The sequence below is a fragment of the Hibiscus syriacus genome, unplaced genomic scaffold (assembly GCF_006381635.1).
Source record: "Hibiscus syriacus cultivar Baekdansim isolate YM2019G1 unplaced genomic scaffold, ASM638163v2 tig00008013_pilon, whole genome shotgun sequence".
Taxonomy (NCBI): domain Eukaryota; kingdom Viridiplantae; phylum Streptophyta; class Magnoliopsida; order Malvales; family Malvaceae; genus Hibiscus; species Hibiscus syriacus.
In genome coordinates, this window is record NW_024062150.1 from 629444 (window position 1) to 650382 (window position 20939).

A 20939-nucleotide genomic window follows, 5' to 3' on the forward strand; every position below is an offset into this window, starting at 1 on the left:
CTAAAATACTTCAATTTAAGGTAATATAGGCTTGAAGAAAGAGTTCAAGGCACAGACACAACGAATAAAAATATATTTATATAAATGTATATTTATATTTAGATGTATAAATAAAAAATATATTCTTATATTAATGTATGAATCATTTATATTTTTTGAATATTTTATTTTTAATAAGAAATTAAAATTATTAATTATATTAGAAATACTCAACTTAAGATTATATATAATCATGAATTATAAATATGAAAAATATAATTATTAATTTTAGTTTAAAAATATATAAATCTTAAATTTATTCTTTTAAAATATTGTATCAACTAATATTTAAAAAATATATTAAATCTATCAAACAATTTATCAAATATAATATTTTTTATTGTAAAAAATATAATATTTTCCCATCATTTATTGCTTTCAAATTTTTTGCCGAAGTTCAAATCTCATTATTTCCATTTTACATTATATTCTTTTTTTTCTGGCATTGGTCATACTATTAGTATATGTATTATTGTATATCTCTTAACACAAACGATGGTGTTAGCTTAGTGACTCCACCCTGTATCTTTCATTTGCGTGACTCAGGTTTGAGTTTGCCCAATACCCAAATTTTACTTCTTTGTAACTTAATTCTCTTCTAATTAGGAGGTGACATGTGTCACCAATAACACATATCATGATCATGTGTTAACACATGTCAGATCCTGATTAAATGATTAATTTATTAAATTTTATTTAATTTAGGACCAAATTGATAGCATATATAAATAATTAGGTGGTAACACGTGTCACCAATGACACGTGTCATGATCATGTGCTAACACATGTCAGATCCTAATTAAATGATTAATTTATTAAATTTTATTTAATTTAGGACCAAATTGATTATATAAATAATAAAGACTGAATGTATAATAATGCCAATTCCTTTTAACTGCCACATCATCATTTTTATCAATTGGTAACGACTAGTGGCTTAGTTGAAACAGTTAAATAATTATGTGGTATGATTGTTAAATTTAAAAGATCGATGACAAAAGTAAAAAGGGCTAGATAGTTAAGTTGTCAACCGAGTAGTTTACACTTTTATTTATACGTCAAAATAACATTTTATAAATTTAAAATTCGAATTATTTTCAACATCTTCTATATCCTAACTACTTTTTTTAATTAAAAAATTTCTTCAACAGATAAGAATTATACTATTATATTTATATAAAAAATATGTATCACATGAAATATGATAAAATTAAATAATAATAAATTTGACATAATTGAATTTAATTTAAGTATTTTGGAATTTAGGGTTTAGAATAAAATTGAATTACTTTGGAAATTGGGGTTTAGAATGAAATTGATGACTGTTTTGCAAGTTTTAAAAGTTAGGGGACCTAAATTCAAGTGACTGAAAAGTTTAATGACCATTTATATAATTTATCCTAATTTTCTAACTGTGGTTTAAGTTGGGGACCATATTGCAAACGGAATAAATGTTGGGGGATTGTATTGCAAGTTTTAAATGTTGGGGGACCTAAATGCAAGCTTCAGAAATATTCAGTGACCATTACTATACTTTACCCAAAATATAATAAGGGTTAAAGTGATTATTTAGTTAACTGTTAAAATAAAATGTTGAGATTAAAATATTTGAAATGAAAAGAGTATGGGTCAAAATAATAATTTAGTTCTCTGAATTAATCTAAATTAATTAGTGCTCATCGATACGAATCATGGAAAACCCTAGTTCTCTGAATGGCAGAAAACCTTAGTTCTCGTACAGGCGTTGACTTGGCTGTTGGTGCTATCAGTCGGCCACCGGATCCTGTTCCGCGCCTTACTGTCCCGCCGAGTCATGAAAGACAGGGATCGCCTCTTGTTGATAACCATGATGAGAAGAAAAGTAAAAGCATCAATGGAACTTTTGTTGAGAACCCTTTGTGGGAGGCTATGGATGTCAGCAACGCTGGGGGATTATATCAATTCGTCAGATTCGCAAGAGGTTGCTATCGATAACGGTGCTGCAATTCTACAACCGGGTGAACGATCACTTGAGAAGGGTTCAAGCAAAATCTCGTATGCCAATATGGTTAAGGGACCGATGGGAACGAATCAGCAGGAAACTGTTACATTGGGGGTGGATCAGGTTACTCTTTTAGAGGAGGATTGTGTTGTTGACAAGTCTGGTTCTTTTCTCGGAATATAGGTTTCAAAACTTTATTGGCCATATTGCTGATGCTTTGGAAACCTGTGGGTGAGTTTCGATTAATCGACCTGGATAACCAGTATTTCTTTGGTTCATTTCTTTAATGAGCAGGATTATGTGAACGCGCTTACCGGTGGTCCTTGGACAATTTACGAGAATTATCTTACTGTCCAACCTTGGAGTAGTAAGTTTTCTACGTCGGAAAAATATCCATCACAAATTGTTGTGTGGGTTAGACTTCCTGGACTGCCTTACAAATGCTATTCAAAAGCTCTTCTCCAGGTGGATTATAACACGCAAATTGGTGGCCGAGGTAAATTCGCTCGTCTTGCACTTTTAGTTGATTTGAACAAACCTCTTCTTCCTTGTATAGGTAATGACGGTTTCATTCAGAAGCTGGAGTATGAGAAGTTGAATCTTATCTGTTTTGAATGTGGAAGATATGGTCACTATAAAGAAGGGTGTTTGGTGAATTCCGCTGTGTATATGGAGGCTTCGACTGTTAGTCAAAAGGACGTGGAAGCTGACCCTCCAGCTCCTAGTGCGTTACCGGAATCAGAATTTTACGGCCCTTGGATGGTGGTGGAGCGCCGTCACAGAAAGCAAAACTATGACATTCTGATTAAAGAGAAAAAAGTCGGGGAAACTAGCAAGGTAGTGTCATCCTGTTTTGATGTTTTACAGGAAGTCGTTGAGGTTGATGAACCGAGATCACAAGCTAATACCACGAATGAGCCGAAAGAGACTGCAACAGTTTCTTTGGTGGAAGATGGTAGGAAAGAGGGTGATCAAGAGCAATTGAAGGCAGTTCAGCCTAGAGAGCTTAATGCGGCCTTTCTTGAATCAAATCCGAACCGCAAGTCGAAAACCCAAGCCGTGCGGGTCAAAGGAGTTACAGTGGTTCCGATGGTGGAGGGTCAATCGGTCAAGGTCACTGATGCTAATTCTGGACGACCTTCGGGTGCTCACAAGGTGATTTCAATTGTTGAAAAAGGACACGGGACTAAGAGTCAGATAGCTGCCAAGCTAAAGAAACCTCAAGTGTCGGGTAATAAAGTTTTCAAAGAGAATTCGCGCCGTGGTGGAACATGTACCAAACAGTTGAGTGTGAGTAAATCTAAGAGAACTGCTCTTTCTGAATGGGTTCATTCGGTTTCTAATCAGTTGATTCAAGTTGGGAATAAGGTTGGCTCGGACTGCTCTGGATTGAACAAGGGTTCTAGGGGAGATAGTTCTAGTAGCTGTATTCCTACAAATGATACTTGTGTTCTTGACGATCATATGGATGTCGCGGTGGACAATGGAAATCGGGATGCAGGAAGAGTTCCTTCTGCATAGGTCTGTCTTCCTCTGTTGGTTGGTTTTTAACATGACAGGTATCTTTTTTTGGAATTGTCAGGGGGGCAAGTCCCACTTTCAGACGCTATTGCAAAAACTTCTTTCGAGAGTTTCATCCAATGATGGTTGCGTTGTTTGAACCGCTTATAAGCAGTTGGTGAGCCTTGAAAGTGATTGCGAGTTTGGGGTTTATTAACTCTTTTCGGATTGAGGCTCATGGTTTTAGTGGGGGTATCTGGTTGTTGTGGGATCCTTCGATTTCTGTGGAAATTACTCATATCTCGAACCAATTTATTCATGGGCGATTTTTGGAAGATGGGAGAGCTTCATGGATTTATTTTACTACGGTGTATGCTAGTCCAAATGATATGTACTGGTGGAATCTTTGGAGTCAACTTCGCCAGTTGGATCCTAGTGATGATGATCCCTGGGTGGTTGGTGGTGACCTTAATGCCATTGCAAGTTCTGAGGAGAGAACAGGTGGTTCATCTGTGCAGTCTGGTGTTAACAAGAGGTTCGTTGATTTTTTGGGGGGGTCCGGTACTCCGGTTTGATTGATTTGGGTTTCCAGGGTCCTCCATTAACTTGGAGCCGGGGTAATCTCTATCAACGTCTAGATTGTGTTCATGCCAATGCGAAGTGGATGACTTTGTTTCCTAATAGTTTGTGCGCCATTTAGATCGTTTGGGTTCGGACCACCGCCCTATTATGTTACAGTTTACTCTTGATTTGGATATGATAGCTATCCGGCCCTTCCGTTATATTGATGCTTGGAATGATCACCCGCAGTTCAAGGAGTTCTGCAGTCAGTTTGGTGTGACAATGAAGTCTTGGGATCTAATTTGGCTGCTTTTACGACTGAAGTTCAGAATTGGAATTCAGAGGTTTTTTGTCATATTGGTAGGAAAAAGAAGAGGTTGTTGGCTCGACTTAAGAGGTATTGATAAGTTTCTTCAATCTTCTCATTCGGATTTCCTTGTTGAGTTGGAAGGTTCGTTGCGCTATGAGCTGAAAATTGTTTTCGAACAGGAGAAGATTTTTTGGAAGCAAAAGGCGGGAGCCCAACGGGATATCTTTGGAGATCGTGACACAAAAATTTTTCCATGCTTCCACCATGGCAAGGCTTCGGAAGAACAAGATTCTGTCCTTGAAAGATGAGACGGGGGAGTGGTGTCTTGATCAGGATGCTTTACAACAAATGGCAGTGCAGTTTTATCAGAACTTGTTTTCAAGTTCTTGTGTCGATCCTTCATCAATGGTTGTTTCCTGTGGTCCCTCATCATTTATTGGATAGCATGGATCTACCTGTTACTAATGAAGAAATCAAAAATGCTATTTTCAAATTGGCTCATCTAAAGGCACCCGGATTGGATGGTATACATGCCGCTTTTTACCAACGACATTGGGATGTGGTAGGGAGTTCGGATTGTCGTATTGTTGATGAAGTTATGAACACTGGGAGATGGCATGAGGATTTAAACTAGACGATTTTGGTTTTGCTTCCAAAAGTGGAGAAACCAGAAGGAATTAGCCAATTCCGCCCCATTAGCCTTTGTAATGTTATCTACAAGGTAATTACTAAGATAATTGTTAACCGTTCGAAACCGGTGTTGTCTATGTTAGTTGTTGAGAATCAGACAAGCTTTGTTCCGGGAAGGTCGATTACCGATAATATTATTATTGCGCAGGATGTCATACACTCGATGAACAAGAAGAAAGGAAGAAAAGGGTGGATGGCGATAAAGATTGACTTAGAAAAGTCTTACAATCGTTTAGAATGGAACTTTATCGAGGCCACACTGATTGATATTGGTATTCTTGTGCAGGTTCAGCAATTGAATCATGAGATGTGTTTCGTCTGTCTGCACTCAAATTTTATGGAATGGCTCATTGACTGATTCTTTTCATCCTTCGAGCGAAATACGTCAAGGTGACTCTCTCTCCCCATATTTGTCCGTGTTATGCATGGAACGGCTCGCCCAAGCAATAAAGGTGGAGTGCTTGAAGGTCTCTTTGAAACCTTTTCGGACTTTGGCTTCTACTCCTGGAATATCAGACTTGTTTTTCGTGGATGATATGGTTTTTTTGCTTAAGCATCGATGGAGCAGGTTGAAGTTATTAGTTCAGTTCTGAGGAAATTTTGTGAAGCTTCTGGCCAGAAAGTGAGTCTCCCAAAAACTACCATCTTCTATTCCAAGAATGTGTCGCGGAGCTTAAGAAGATTGATTAATTCTGCTCTTGGTTTCAAAGTTGGGACTTGGGATACATTTGCTGCACATGCACAATCGTGTTTCTACTGCTACTTATCAATACTTGATTCAATCCGTGCGTGATCGCCTTAATGGATGTAAGGCTCGTACGTTATCATTTGCAGGTCGTATTATCTTGGCCAAGTCGGTTTTGGCTTCAATCCCAATCTATACGATGCAAACAGCCTTGTTGAAAAAAAAAACCTGATTGGAGAATGAAAAAGTTATTAGGAGTTTTGTTTGAGGTATTTCGCCGGATGATAAAGGGGTGCATCTCGTTCGGTGGTCGGATGTTTGCAAACCGTAGTCAGGGAGGTTTGGGATTAAAAAAAATGTTTAAACAAAATGATGAGTTATTAATGAAGGTTGCTTTCGATGTTTTGGCAAATACGAATCAGCTGTGGGTGCGTTTTCTTCAAGCAACGTACAAGGTTGGCGATGGCATTGCTGAGGTAATTCAAAATCGAAACTGTTCTCGGTTATGGCGAGGACTTAACATTATAGTATAATTGATTTTTTATTTTGCAGATTTAAAGATATAATTGATCCTGTTATAGAAACTTGGATTATTTATTTAAGTTTTGAATAAATAAATGAAGAATTTAAAATATTATAAAAATTAAAATTAAAAATATTATAAAAATTAAATAAAATTTATATCATAAAATGATAAATTATAAAAATAAAAATATCAAATATTTATAAAAACATTAAAGATTTTAAACATGAACTCTAATTTTTGATTTTGAGTCGGGTTTAAAAATTTTAAGCTAACGCATTTAGTAATACTCAAACTCGTCTTGTTTACAACGAACCCTAGGTCCTTCCATCTAATCTCCCACAAATTAACCTTGAATTTGAGCCCTTAGTATCAATCTCTCCCTAATTCACCTTCTCTCTGGCCAAACCGTAGGGTTCATCTCCAACTTGGAATTTTCATCTGCTAAAAACATCGCGTGACAATATAATACAAACTGATTTTCAGGTCAACTTATCATTTTGTCTTGTAAAGTAAGCCTCAAACTCTCTTTAAGATCTTTTACTTGATTCATCCTTTAGAATTTCTGGTATGGCGTCCAAATCTCATATGCACAGCTGTAATCTGATATTGCACCTTTGATATCGAATAAAACAAATATCTGCAGATTCCAGCATCGAGCTTCTATACATTGAAGTTATATATATGGTTCTACAAACAAATTTTAATGTTAAAAAAAAGCATTATCTCCTAGCTTGGATCAGCTGTCATATTATAAGGCAGGTTCATAGGAGACAGTGGCATCAGGAAGCCAATCCTGGCCTTGTATAAAATTTTCCACCGTGAACTTCCCAGCATCAACGTCCGAGAGAGTGGGCCTGTAACCAGCCCATTTCACCCATTTTTTCACGCTTGATCCAGGTCCACTGTTTTGATATTCTGCATAGAAAATGGAGCCGGGTGGGTCGATATTGGCAACCCATTCTTTCCAGCCCACTGGGTCCAAGAACGTCCCAATCTTCGACTGCATGATAACAGTAGTGGAGAACTCTTTCCATGGCCTTCCAAGGTAGGTTCTAGCAGTAAGGTTGCCAAATGCAGTTAATGAGCATTTCTGGATAGAAATTCCAGTGTTTTGGTTAGGGTCTTTTTTGCCTTGTGCTGTGGTGGTGTTGAACTGGTTAGCCAAAGGTTGCCTCGGCAAGATATTGCAACTTTGGAAAACAACTGCTGCATTCCCGAAAATGAAGTCAATTGTGCCCATAATGTCGCACTCCCGGTAAAACTGACGATTGGAATGGACATAGAGAGTGTCCTGGTACGCATCAAATGCACAGCGGTAGAAAACTGAGCGATCGGAACCAGACCGCAGAGCCACTGCTTGGTGCTTCAATGCACCAGCTGAATTAATGAACCTGATGCCCTTCGCAATGAATCCTTTTCCTGCCACAGCTGATGATTCACACAAAATAATTATCAGTAATTGACAAAAACAAATGCATGAAACTATGAATTGGTTCCAAAATTGAAATGCCAACTATATAGAAAGTGCATAAAACCAGCCAACATGTTACGCAGCAGGGAATGAATTTATTCTGTCTTTAGGCCTTTTCTATTCAATTACTCCTTTAAGCTCCGTCCATTTTGATATCTCTATTATCAGGCTCAAACTTTTAAACCAGCACAAACCAAGTGATATCGGTGGTAAGTAAAGAAATTATTCTTATTCCTGTCAAATGGTTGAGAGTTATCTCTGAACTGATATTGTCTCATACTTGCCCAGAATTAATAAACAAACATAAGACCTTTCACCACATATAGACATCACCTTTTTCGGGCTTAGATATCAGTTTTACTAACAATTTTCTACAAACTTCCAACAATAAAAGCATAAAATTGAGCAACAATTATGAACATCATACTATCGGTTCAGATCACCTTCTAATGAATGAAGACTGCCGGAAATTAGAGTCTTCGTTTTGCCATCACCATAAATCATCACATTCCACATGTGTTTATCCAGAATCAAACTCTCAACATACTTGCCTTCCTTCACATATATAACGAATCTCGGTTCAATCTTCTTTCCTACCAATTTCACCGAATCTTTAATCGTCAAGACATCCCCGGACCCATCTTGAGCCACAGTAACATTAGGGGCAGGCTTGGAATCCTGTAATAACCTCCTTTCTGTGGGACTGACCCAAGCCGGGAACTCTGAACCTGAACTTGATTCCTGAAACACAAGCAATCTCCTATGAATCGGAATGTTTAAATTAGTCAATAAACCCAAGATTCTAGCCACAATAGCCAAGCTATTGCTGGTGTATTCACTTGAGTTTTGCATGGCAGCCTTCATTTCTTCAACAAGTGTGGCGTTGAAGTGCGTTGTGGTGTTTAACTCCTCCAGGGCGTCTAAACATGTTTCTTGGTCGGTTATGGAAGTACTTAGCCAGGTCTTCAAATCACCGATCTTGGAATCCGACAACAGCTTCTCCCTATCTCCAACTTCAAGCGACGCAGCCGAATCATTCAATCGATCCAAGGCGTCCTCGAACATAGTTTCGCACACTTGTAAAGCGGATTTCAATTGGGTATCATTGGTTTCAGGTTTTAGCTCGGTCGGATACTTAGACAACCTGGAGGGCTCGTCGATGGCTACTTTCAGAGACAGTTTGAAAAGGAGTTCTGGGTCGGTAGTGTTTGAGGATGCAATGGGAGAAATGCTGGAGAAACAAGAAGACGGGTACTGAGTCTCACTACAAACCGTTTTGAGTGAAGCGGCTGGAGTCAACTCGGGTGTGGGTACGGGGTTGGGAGACGAGGTGCTTCTCTTCTTGTGTATAAAAATCCCGACGACGGCGCCGGTGATGATTGCTGATAGCAGGAGAATGAAGATGATGAGGGTGAGTAGACGCCTGCGTGTCTTTCGGTTGAAAGCCTGTTGTTCCACCTCGTCGACTTTACCATACCCCTTCAATGAATTCACTGAATCCATTGCTGTTTGTTTCTCTGTTTCACCGATGACTGTAATTTCTTTAAGAAATACACTTCTTCTTTCTTCGGATTATTTTTAGAATATATTACGTGTTTAGCCATCCAACTATTACTTCAGTTCCATTTTGGTCACTTAACTATTGGTATTTTTAAATATTATGTCTAATGTTATATTTTGGTTTTGATTTGGTCATTATTTATTAAAAAATAAACAAAATTGTTTACATGTAAATTTTTTGTTTTTACACTACGATGTATTATTATCTTATAGTGACACATCAATATCGCTGATAATTTTTTTATATTAGGTGACGAAAATGAAACCAAAACCTAACGTTAGACATAATTTTAAAAATGAATAAAAGTTTATGAACCAAAATAATAGTTGAGTTACGAAATACATACTTCATCTTATTTTTTTAATTTATTTTTTCTAAGATGTAAAGGAGCAAATAGGAAATTAATAAAATCAGAAGCACCTAAAAACAATTAAGCCATTTTACTTTCTCTCCCTTTCCTCGTCATTTTTCCCTGGGAAAGGTGAAGTTGTTTTGTCCTCTTCATTTTACTCGTCCAACATAATTAAACCTCTAGTAAATCTTTTAGGATAAATTACATCATGTCACTAAAATAATTTCTTTCTATTTTGATCAGTGAATTATTGTTTTGACAAAATCATCACTAACATAATTTTGAGACGATGACACAATTTAACTTAAATACTAATTTTGATAGAATATAAATATATTTTTTAATTTAAATTAGTATATACGCATTTGGACTCTTTATGCAAGAAGTTTTAGGTTTGAATCCTTTCCTCAACATGTGAGTTCGAATAAAACTGAAGAAAAATAATGTGGATTACTGACGATGGGAGAAAAAATGACAGAAAAAAAAATTCATGTTAGCACCACCGTTAAAAAAAATAACAATCATTGACTAAGAGAAAAGAAAAGTATAATGTTAATGACAATTTTATCATCTTGCTTCCTAATGAACCATCTACAAATAGCATCCATGGCCATTGCTTGTTTGTTAGCTCACGGCTCTGCCTGCTGCCCATTTCTTCATCCTCCAATATCGAGCCTTATGTAAAACAATATTCAACTATAAATTTTGTCAATACCACCGTCTTCTCAAAAGAAACTCAATCTCACCAAGCTTTATGGTCAATTTGGCCATTCTCCTGTAGGTGTTAATCTTTTGCATCACCTCTGGTGAAGTCAAATAACTCGGAACAAAAAGATTCCGCTAGTGAATCTCTTACAGAGAAATCACAAGTTCAAGGAGGCCACGTGGAATCTTAAAGATCCGATGCATGATCAATATGCATTTCCGGTATAAATTCGAGAACGATCTTTTAAGGAATGGAGAGTTGTAACACCCAAAAAATTAGCTTAATTTTTTTTATTTCTAATGATCGAATTTTTTCCTCATAGTATTTTGATTTTTTGAAATTGAGATTATTCACGTTGTATAAATATGGTTAAAGTACAATTTGCTTTGGAAATGGTTTAAGGACTAAAACACGATAAATGGAGAAATGATGCCTTTAGTAAGAAAAGAGAAATTTAGGTGCTCAAATGAAAATAAGGAAAAAGATTAATGGCTAAGGGATTGATTAGACCATAAAACGATTAGTAAGGAGTAGAAAATATGGAGGATTAGTTCCATGATTTCACCATTTTTTTTCTTTTTTTGTTGAATAAGCTAGGTGGCAAATTGTTGTAATTTAGTCCTTTTCCCCCTATAATTCTTTAATTTAGCTCAAATTAGTATAATATATAAATATTAAGGACTAAATGTATAATTATACCAATATTTTTAACAGTTACATCCTCTCTTTCGTTAAACTTTAGTGACAAGTGATTTGATTGAAGTATTTAAAAACATTTAAGTGATTTGGTTAACAAAATTGAAATATCGATGATCAAAATGAAAATAAATAATAATTAAATAATCACATGAGTAGTTTACCCTTAAAAAGAGGTTGATAATGTCTTTTTCAATGAGGGATAGTTTGGTTCGTGGAAAAGCGAAAAAAATTAGTTGACCCTATTTTCATATGTAATGGGGTAGGAGAGGTAGGATAATAGGTTGTCCCCAATGTCAGGTTGAGAGCAACTTCCGTGGGAGGCCTCCGACAGTCAGAATTATGAATTGCCCACCGTAGGAAAGCGAAAAAGATCATTATAATGTAATAACTTATTACCAATAATAACAATTTTTTATTAAAATAATGGGAATGTCATTACTTTCAAATTCTTATGTATTATACAATTCTTACCATTTTGAACAAGAATACCCCATAAATAATGAAGTATTTTCATAGATCAATGTCAATCCTCATTATTCATGCTTTACTCAACCACTTAAATATTGTCCCTTTTATTTAGATCACTGATGTTTTGATTTTATCATTCATACCACCCAACTATTTAGATATTTCAATCAAGCTATTAACCGTTAACTTTTAACGGAGGAAGTGGCATGGCAGTTAGAGTTGGGTATACGGGCTAAGGCCTGCGGGCTACCCGTTTAACCCGCGATCCGTGCGGGCTTCGGGCCTCAAAAATTGAAGACCGTTTAAATTGCGGGCTTTTTAGCCCGAACCGTTAAACCCGCAGGTTTAATGGGTATAACCACGGGCTACCCGCAAAACTCGCTTAAGCCCGCTTAATTTAAAATTCATAAAATTTTAGATAAAATAAACTTAAAGAATTTTATAGAAAAAAAAATAAATTACCTATAAATATGATGTTACTTATAACTATTGTAGTTCTTAAATTTATTAGGAAATTAGTCATAATTTTACCGATGCTTGATATTTTTTTCATTTAAATATACACCATTATCATTTTGGTATTTAAAGATTTATTTTATTTAATTTTAACCTTTATTTTTTTCATGAAGTATGTTATCCATTTTGTTCTTTAATTATAAAAAGTCACGTGATATTCTAATAATATATCATATGACACGTAATATTTGGATTAAAAATAAGAAAGAAAAGTAAAAGAAAAAATTAAAAACATACTTTTCAACTTTTAAAGACTTTTACAAAATAAATATATTTTAATAAATTAATGACTTATATTTTATCAATTTTAGTATAACTGTATCTTTCAAATTTACTCTTATACTGTAAGTATTTTATATATTTTCATATTATATTTTAGTCTTTCTCTAAAATATCCATAAAATACAATTATTAAGACCACTTGACAACTTTCTTGTTAGATTTGTATAATGTTTGCCTTTGTTGAATTTTTATGTTTAAATTTATGCTTTCAGAATTCAGACACTTCTGTGTCTTCATATTATAGCCTTAAATAATCGTGTTTTATAAAAGTGTAATGTGGTTATTGTTTTATTTGTTTTTCAATTTGGTGATATAAGTGAATATTATTTTTTTTAATTTGAGTTTAAGTAATTATATCATTATATATATATATATGTATTAATGATTAAAAAAATTTAAAAAAATATTATTTTATAATCATTTCCGGCTATTTAAAATAAAAAATAAATATTATTTATTATTTTGACGGTGCTACCTTCCTTTTCAAGTTGCTCGATCATTTTTAAAGGTGTATTAAGTTAAAATATTATTTTTTATTGCATTTAAAATATTTAAAATTATTTTTATTAAACGGGCAGCGGGTAAGCCCGTTTAGCCCGCTGGTTAAATGGACGGGCCGCGGGCCTTAAAATTCAAAACCGTTTATGAATGCGAGTTTTTTAGCCCGCTCCGTTTAAGCCTGCGTCGTCAAAATCCGCGGGCTAAACGGGCGGGTAGCCCGTATACCCACCTCTAATGGCAGTTAAAAAATTTAGTATAATTACATATTTAGTATTTAATACTTTTACATTCTATTAATTTAATCATAATTTAATTTAATTAAAATAAATTTAATCTCTAATTAAATAATGATGTGTTATTATATCTTACTAGGGGATATTTTCTTACTTTTTATTTATTTAATTCAGTTTATTTTTCCTTCCAATAAGTGACACCACCGTATTAATAAAGAGAAAATCAATTGAAGAGAAAATGTACGCTAAGCGGTATTCAAACCTGACACAAGGAGAAGTAAATCTCTGCAAACATTTAAACCGCCCAGCCAAAACCTTTTTTGGTAACATATTACAACATTTACTATTTATATTTGGCTTAATATTAAAATCAATGTTCAAACTATACCGTTTTTTTAAATTGGTATATAAACTATTTTTTGACTCATCTAAGTATTTAATGTTAGAAATCTTATCCATTTAAGTGTTCGGGCTGTCAACAGCATTATTTCATCCGTTAAGTGGCATGTGTCATAATCTGATGTTACTGTCGGCTAAATAAAAATAAAGAAGAAAAAATTGATATGATATATAGAAAGCGATACAAACCCAAAAAAAGGAAGAGCGGGCACACTTTTTTTTATTAAACTATGGTGATTACAAATGGTAGTATTTATTCTAAATACTCTCAATCATTTGACAATGAACGTTCAAATACTCTTACAATTTATGATGTTTGAACCTGGAACATCTAAAGATAACGATCATTTTTTTAACCACTGGGATAACTACGCTATTCTTGTCTTAATTTTTTAAATATTTTATTTTTATCTTAAATTTAAAGTATCTAAAAATAAATTTTATTCTTTTTTAACTTAAATATTTATATTTTATTCTTATTTAAAATTATAATAAAAATATATTTTTTAGTTTATAACATTTTATTTTGTTTTTTTTCTCATAAATTTTATTAAAATATGTTGTAAACTTTACCAATTGTGGGTTTGAACGTGATATTAAAGTTATCTAAAACCCCTCATTTAAGCGTAGGTTTGATTTCTTGCAACAGCATTAAAACTTTTTCAACTCAAGGGACATATTTCATCCTTGATTGGAGTTTAAATATATTAAATAAATTAAAATAAAACCTAATTAAATGATGACAACTTTCGTTACTTGATTGGAAGATTAAATTTATTAAATTAATTTAAAAATATATTAATTGATAAAATATATAAATATTGAATATTAAAGGTCTGTTTGTTTTATTGAAAAAATTTTCAGAAAATGTTTTTCATAAAATGAAATACATTTTTTGGAAAACGTTTTACGGTGTTCCGAAGAGGTTGTATAAACCATTTTCCACTAGTTGATGAATTTTTAAAAAAAATATTTATTACAAATATTAAATACAATAAATAATATTATTTATCATAAAACTTAATTTTATTATTTTTAAAATATTAAAATAATTTAGTTATTATTAAAATATTATTTTTATAATTTTATTAAAAAATTAATATTGGTACATTTTATTGAAATAAAATTATTATAAATTATATTAATTATTTATTAAAGTAAAATATTATATTATATTTTAAAAAGTGATAATATATTTTAAATGTCATTATATTATTATATTAATATTAAATATATAAATAATATTATTCATTATTAATAATTTAATAATAGTATTTATATGAAATTAATAAATAATATAAATTTTATTAATAATTTATTATATTAAAAATATAATATATTATATTATTATAATATAATTAAGTATTTTATTATTAAAAAAATAATATATATTATTAAAAATATTAATAAATATATTTTAAATTTTTAATAATTAATATTTTGATTAAAATGATATTAAATTTTTTATTAATATTAAATTCATAAATAAAATTATTTTGAGTATTTATTATTTGAAGTGAAAAGTTCGCAGAAAATGACTTACGGAGAATCAGACCGTAAGTTATTTTTCAGAAAACACAAAGAAAATTTTGTCGACCAGAAAAATGTTTTACGTTAACCAATTTTTCTCCAATCAAATACTGAAAAATGAAGAAAACGTTTTTTCGAAAAATGCTTTACGACAAACCCTAAATATATAGTTATACCAATTTTATTAGCAAATGCAACAAATATTAACGGTAATTGACTAGTCATAACTTCTAGCAAATTATTAATGATAATTAACTTGATCGGATACTATTAAATTAACAAATATTAATGATAATTAACTTGATTGGATTAACAAATATTAATTGATAATTAACTTGATTGAATTAACAAATATTAATGATAATTAACTAGATTGAATACTATTAAATAATTAAGTATTCATTCATATAGTTTACATTTTTTTTAAAGAACTACCTAGCCTTTTAAAGTTAAAGTCGATAAGTCAACGGGCCTTATTAACTAAGTTAGGTAAATTCCACTCGCTTTTCTACATTTTTATCCTTTTTGTGGTGATTTTATATGGATGGGTTTAAGAATTTATCGGGTCTTGCTATGGAGAAAACAATAGACAACTACAAAATTTATAGTTTAAGCCACACATTATAGGCGTGAAATAACACTGTTTCAGGTCCAATACTTGGATTCATGGAGTGCGTAAGCCCAGCCAAATTGGCTCGGCTTCCAAAAATTGACGGGCAAGTCACACCGAAGTAAGGTGCAACTCACTCGCCTTGAAGAGGTGTTCGATGTACTAGGTGTTGGCACGACTCGCCGTCTCAATTCGATCATTGACGAGTCATCCTCTACCTGACAGGACGGGTTGGTATTCGATAGATGGAGCTCATCATATTAATAGGCGCAACTTTACTCCTCCTGCTCAAAGAACGACCGATGTGGGATATAATTTCTCAAGTGGCCTTACCAGCTCTCACGTGCGACAGAAAGGAAAAAGAAGGAAGCCTCTTAATGCTTGCATACCCGGTAGGGGTGTGCATTTTTTTATATTCAAATATTTTTTATTATTAAAATTATGATTCGTATTTGATTTGAGAAAATCAAATATTTAATTTTTTACATATCTGAATTTTTTGATTGAATATTAGAAACATTGATGTCAAAAATCAAAATTTAATCTTTATTATTCTTGGAATAAAATTATAAAAGGTAAAAATATCTATAGGTGAATCAAGATTATATAATGTCGTTTGAAACACTACACCCACAATATATTTTTGTTTCAATTTATAGTACTTTAATCATACTTTGGCATTAATCGAGAAATATAATTACAATCAGAAAAAGAAAAGTTAATAAAATTACTTAAGATATGAAAAATAAAAAATGCATTAAAAACATTGAACAAAAGGATGTAATTTATTTATTCAGTAGGCACAAGAAAATAAAATAGTACTTTATCTATATAGTCACTTCTATGTGACTAAATAATATTTATAATTATAAATGCTCATAACGTGCTAGTTGTTGTCCTCGCAAGTCTTATAGCAGGAATCGATAATATTGTTAACTTTTCCAACATCTGTACCATAAAAGAATCAATAAGAAGGAAAATTAAAACATAATATGAAATGATTTTTACCTTAAGTAAATATAATGAAAGATTTTAGTGTGCTTATAGGAATGTATATAAATACCAGTGGGTCTATAAGTGTTGATGATGGAGTTTGTGCAGTTGGTAGTACAGTTGACAACAGTTGGAGGGAGAGCCTTGCATGATAAAATGCAAAGAGACATACAAGCGGCGATGCGAAAAGGAATGAGAAGAGAAACGCATGGAAAAATGCATTTTTTAGCACATGCACCTGTTCCTTCTTTTACACCGATATCTAATTCATCAATTGCTCTCCCTGGCGCTGGTAGTAGAACCATCATCATCAATACGATCAAGTTGATCGCCTTCATTTTCTTTGCTTCCATGACTTTTTTGAACAATATTCTATATTTTTTCGTGTGATTCTTCTCTTTTCTTTGGTGAGATTTGCAGGATCATTAAAGTTTGTATTTATAAGACTAGGTGATGAAACACTTTTTTCATGGAAGGTAAAGAATGCCTGAAAAGTTATGTAAATCTAAAAATATTGTGATTTGATTTAAATTTATATTTCATATCTTTTGAAATCATTTTAAGATGGAAATTTTATTGCTTATGCTTTCTTTAAAAAAGTCCATGATATTAAGTTAAAATTTTAAGTTACTTTATATCAAACTAGATTATTGTAATTTAATAAAAATATATTAAATTATTGTTTGAATTCTCTTGTTATTTTTTACTTTTTATGTTTTATTTAAGGGTAATATTTAAATTATCTTTAGATATAAAACTTGAATATTACATAAATACATGAATTTAGTTTTTGAAAAATTAAGATCAAAATAAAACTTTCAGCTTTTTGCTCGGCTAACTTATTTAATTATATTGATATATTATTTATATTCATATTAAGAAACAAAAGATATGAAAACTTCATTTTACATAGTTTCTAACTTTAATCATATTAAAACTTCATATTAAGAAACAAAAGAGATTAAAACTTCATTTTACGTAGTTTCTAAATTTAATTATAGTAAAACCACACCATTTCTTAGTAAGAAAATAAATAATAGATGTTAATATATTCATAATAAGACACTAGATAAACTAATATTTTAATACGAACCAACTCACCTTAGTGGTTGAAGGAATCATTGATGTTTCTAGAAGTCACGAGTTCGAGCACCAGCGACTTCAGTAAGATGATTAAGCATTCATTGTTAAATGATTGAGAGTATTTAGAATATATATATTATTTTATAATCACCTTAGCTTAATAAAAAATAATAGATATTAATACAAAAGAAACTGTGTTGAAAAAGGCTTCAATATATTTTAGTTTTTCAGTATGAAAAAATGTTACATATTTATTCATGAAAATTGTGGTACATTCCTCTTTATTCTATTGTTAATAGGCAAAAAAAGTTATTAAAATAATTAAAAATATTAAAATGAATAAATTTTGTTTAGAAAAAAATGATCAAAAGTATTATCCTTATAATTAAAATAATACGATTAAAATAATTAAATATTAAAATCATTGTTTATTCATATTTGTTTTAAATTTCATGTTACTCTTTTGCCCTTTCTTTTGTGTTTTAGTTTCGTGGTGTGTAATAGTACTACTTTGATGCATCAATGTTCAACGAGTGTTGTGCTAAAAAGAAAGAAATTAATTTTAGGGTAAACTATAATTTTGGTTACTTTCGCTTAAGTTTTATATATTTTTTCCCAATAAATTAAAAAATATATAATTTTATCATTTTCGTTTTTAGGTATTTAAGACGTGGTCATGGTTATGTTCATTTTTATTTATTTAAGATGTGATCACTTACCTTGTTGACTTAATGTTAGGGAAATAGATCGTCTAAGGATCAAATCTCTGACTTAATGTTAGCAATATTTCATCTTAACGAAAATGCCCTTTTGTTAGGGAAATATAAATAAAAATAATCAAATAAAGGTTAGGGAAATAGATCGTCTAAGGATCAAATCTCTGACTTAATGTTAGCAATATTTCATCTTAACGAAAATCTTCTTCCTCAATGCCACATATTAATATGACAAAAAGTAAATATCCTTAAAAATAGATAATATAAATTTCAATTTAAAAAAAATCGAGTCGTTCAAAGTTACAATCATCTTGTATTATTCTTATTCTTTTTTACATTAGTAAAATGCCCTTTTGTTGCCCCTTTTCCCATATCAGATAGTTTCTGGAATTATACTACCATATTTTAATCGAATATAAATTCGTAATAATATATTTATATTTTAATTGAATATAAATTCATAAAAAATATATTTATATTTAATCAAATATAAATTAATAAATAATATATTTCCATTTTAATTGAATATAAATTTGTAAATAACATATCCGAATTTTAATTGAATATAAATATTTAAATAGTAGAACATTACCCTATTAATATTTGAATTTTAAAGAACTCACGTAATATCTTTTTAGTTCAAAATATTAAAATATATATATTATATTTAAGGAGAATTCAATTATCAAATTCATCCATGAATTCAACACATTCTTCTAACAAGTTCAAAACTCCCTGTAATGTAATTTTTCTATTGCAATCGAAAATATAATAAATTTGTACTAATTTTTATGTTGAGCATGATAACATTTTAGATTAAAATCTTATGAAATTAATTTTAAGTTGTATTGTCGCACAACAAAACTACTCGTAAAAACTAAATGAATGATTAACTGAGAATCCAACTCTGGAAAAATAAACAAATGCCAATGAACATTAAAGTATAGTGTGAAAAGGAAAATACTAAAGGAAAATACATAGTGAAGATTAGGTGAGCAACAATCCCGAAAATGAAATATTGAACTCCTTGAACCCCGAAGTTTCTTGATTGTATTTTCTGTTCAGTGTTTAATTAATGTTGCAACTGAGTTGTCCAGTTCCATATTGTTTTCACCAGGAAGGTTAGACTCTGGAACATGCTCCTCCAATGTTTAATTTTTTTTGAAATAATATCTAAAGTTTAGTTTTTGTTTTATTTTAGTATTTCATTCAAAATTTACCATTAAGTTTTGGAAAAAAATTGATATTTTAGGTATTAAAATGGATACAAACTGAAAGTTTAGGTACTAAACGCGTGAAGTTTTTAAGACCAAATACTAAAATGAAACAAAAACTAAACATTAGATATGATTTTTTTAAAAATAAAAAATTTAAATACTAAAATAGACTAAAATTGATAGTTTATATACTAAATATGTAATTTACCCTATTTCTTTTAGCGGTTGTATTTTGCACTCTTTCTTTTTCCATTTTGGATATGTATTCATAAACAGTGTTGAAAGCATAGGATAGGAACAGGATGATGGTACACCTGATTCGGATCGTGTCAATTCGGAGTTGGGAGTGTCCAAATCGCTAATTTGAAATGATGTTTGGTTCATGCTCCTCATTATTGTTTAGAGTACAATTTTTAATATGAAATGAACTCCCAACATCTCATGCTCAGCGGTGGGACAAACACTTTATTCTACGTCCAATTCGTCATTCAATCAAAATTTTAGGGTTTCCTATGGATGTCAATTTGTCAATTGAGATTTAGGATAGTTTTGGGTAAATTTAGCCAAATATCAAAATAAAAAATACCATTATAACATCTTTTTTTCAAATATATATCAAACTAACATCATTTCTTATAAAATAAGAGGAAGACACGTTTTGTGAAACGTGTTATGCTGATGTGGATGAAAAGTACATTTCAAAAGACGAACTTTCTAGAGATTTTGTTGATTTGACACACCACAACAGAAGACTCGTTCCAGGTGGCGTGTATTCCCTTTGTATGGAAAAAATTCTAAGATTTTAAACATGATAATGATAATAGTTTTAATAATTTATATTTTAGAAAATAATAATTTAAGTTTCTTTTGAAAATAAAAGTTGTATATACTTTGATATGGTAGAAATTTTGGATATCAAAACGATGAATTTAGTAAAAAAATATTATAATAATATCGTAAAGTGAAAAAATTTAATTAATTGAAAAAAAAGATTTTTTTCCCTTTGATAATAAAAAAATATATATAGATATCTGGTGTGTGAAGTGAAAATATATATATTATTTTTGATATGATACATTTTTCAAAAACCAAGTAAAATTTAAATATGTTAAAGGTATGTTCATTCAAGTGTGTCTTTTAAAAATTATAGTTGATTAAATATATATTTATTTTATAAGTTATATAAATATTATTTTAAGAAATAATATGAAATACATATTATTTTGATATTTTATTTTTTTAAATATATATATTTGAATAGTTTAATCATAGAATACAAGGTAAAAATGCAGATGAATTTAATATTTAGA

At 31.1% G+C, this 20939-nt stretch overlaps 2 protein-coding genes across 4 annotated transcripts; one reads left to right on the plus strand and one right to left on the minus strand.

Moving 5' to 3' along the window:
• Positions 1–2412: 2412 nt before the first annotated feature.
• LOC120201767 lies at positions 2413–6312 on the plus strand. 3 transcript variants are annotated; one of them, XM_039202305.1, is made up of 4 exons: positions 2413–2485; positions 2577–4478; positions 4571–5112; positions 5368–6312. In XM_039202305.1, the coding sequence occupies exons 1-2, from the start codon at positions 2461–2463 to the stop codon at positions 3539–3541; spliced, it is 990 nt and encodes a 329-aa protein (XP_039058236.1). In that variant the 5' UTR covers positions 2413–2460; the 3' UTR covers positions 3542–4478; positions 4571–5112; positions 5368–6312. The 3 variants fall into 3 exon arrangements, with proteins under 3 accessions (XP_039058236.1, XP_039058237.1, XP_039058235.1); XM_039202306.1 differs by having other exon boundaries at positions 2577–5112; positions 5230–6312; XM_039202304.1 differs by having other exon boundaries at positions 2577–5112.
• A 711-nt stretch (positions 6313–7023) lies between these two features.
• On the minus strand, positions 7024–9279 carry LOC120201835 (pectinesterase 3-like). The gene is made up of 2 exons (XM_039202368.1): positions 8207–9279; positions 7024–7720 (listed from the first exon to the last, which is right to left on the minus strand). Exons 1-2 carry the CDS (start codon positions 9264–9266, stop codon positions 7041–7043), a joined length of 1740 nt encoding a protein of 579 aa, XP_039058299.1. The 5' UTR covers positions 9267–9279; the 3' UTR covers positions 7024–7040.
• Positions 9280–20939: the final 11660 nt, after the last annotated feature.

What these genes read in the sequence shown, in the direction of transcription:
- LOC120201767 (XM_039202306.1), top strand. Translation starts at nt 2,461, where the DNA reads ATGCTATTCAAAAGCTCTTCTCCAG. An exon ending in ATTCAAAAGCTCTTCTCCAG is followed by an intron (nt 2,486 to 2,576) that starts GTGGATTATAAC and finishes TTCCTTGTATAG; the next exon opens with GTAATGACGGTTTCATTCAG.
- LOC120201835 (XM_039202368.1), bottom strand. Translation starts at nt 9,266, where the DNA reads ATGGATTCAGTGAATTCATTGAAGGGGTATGGTAAAGTCGACGAGGTG. An exon ending in CAGTCTTCATTCATTAGAAG is followed by an intron (nt 7,721 to 8,206) that starts GTGATCTGAACC and finishes GTGAATCATCAG; the next exon opens with CTGTGGCAGGAAAAGGATTC.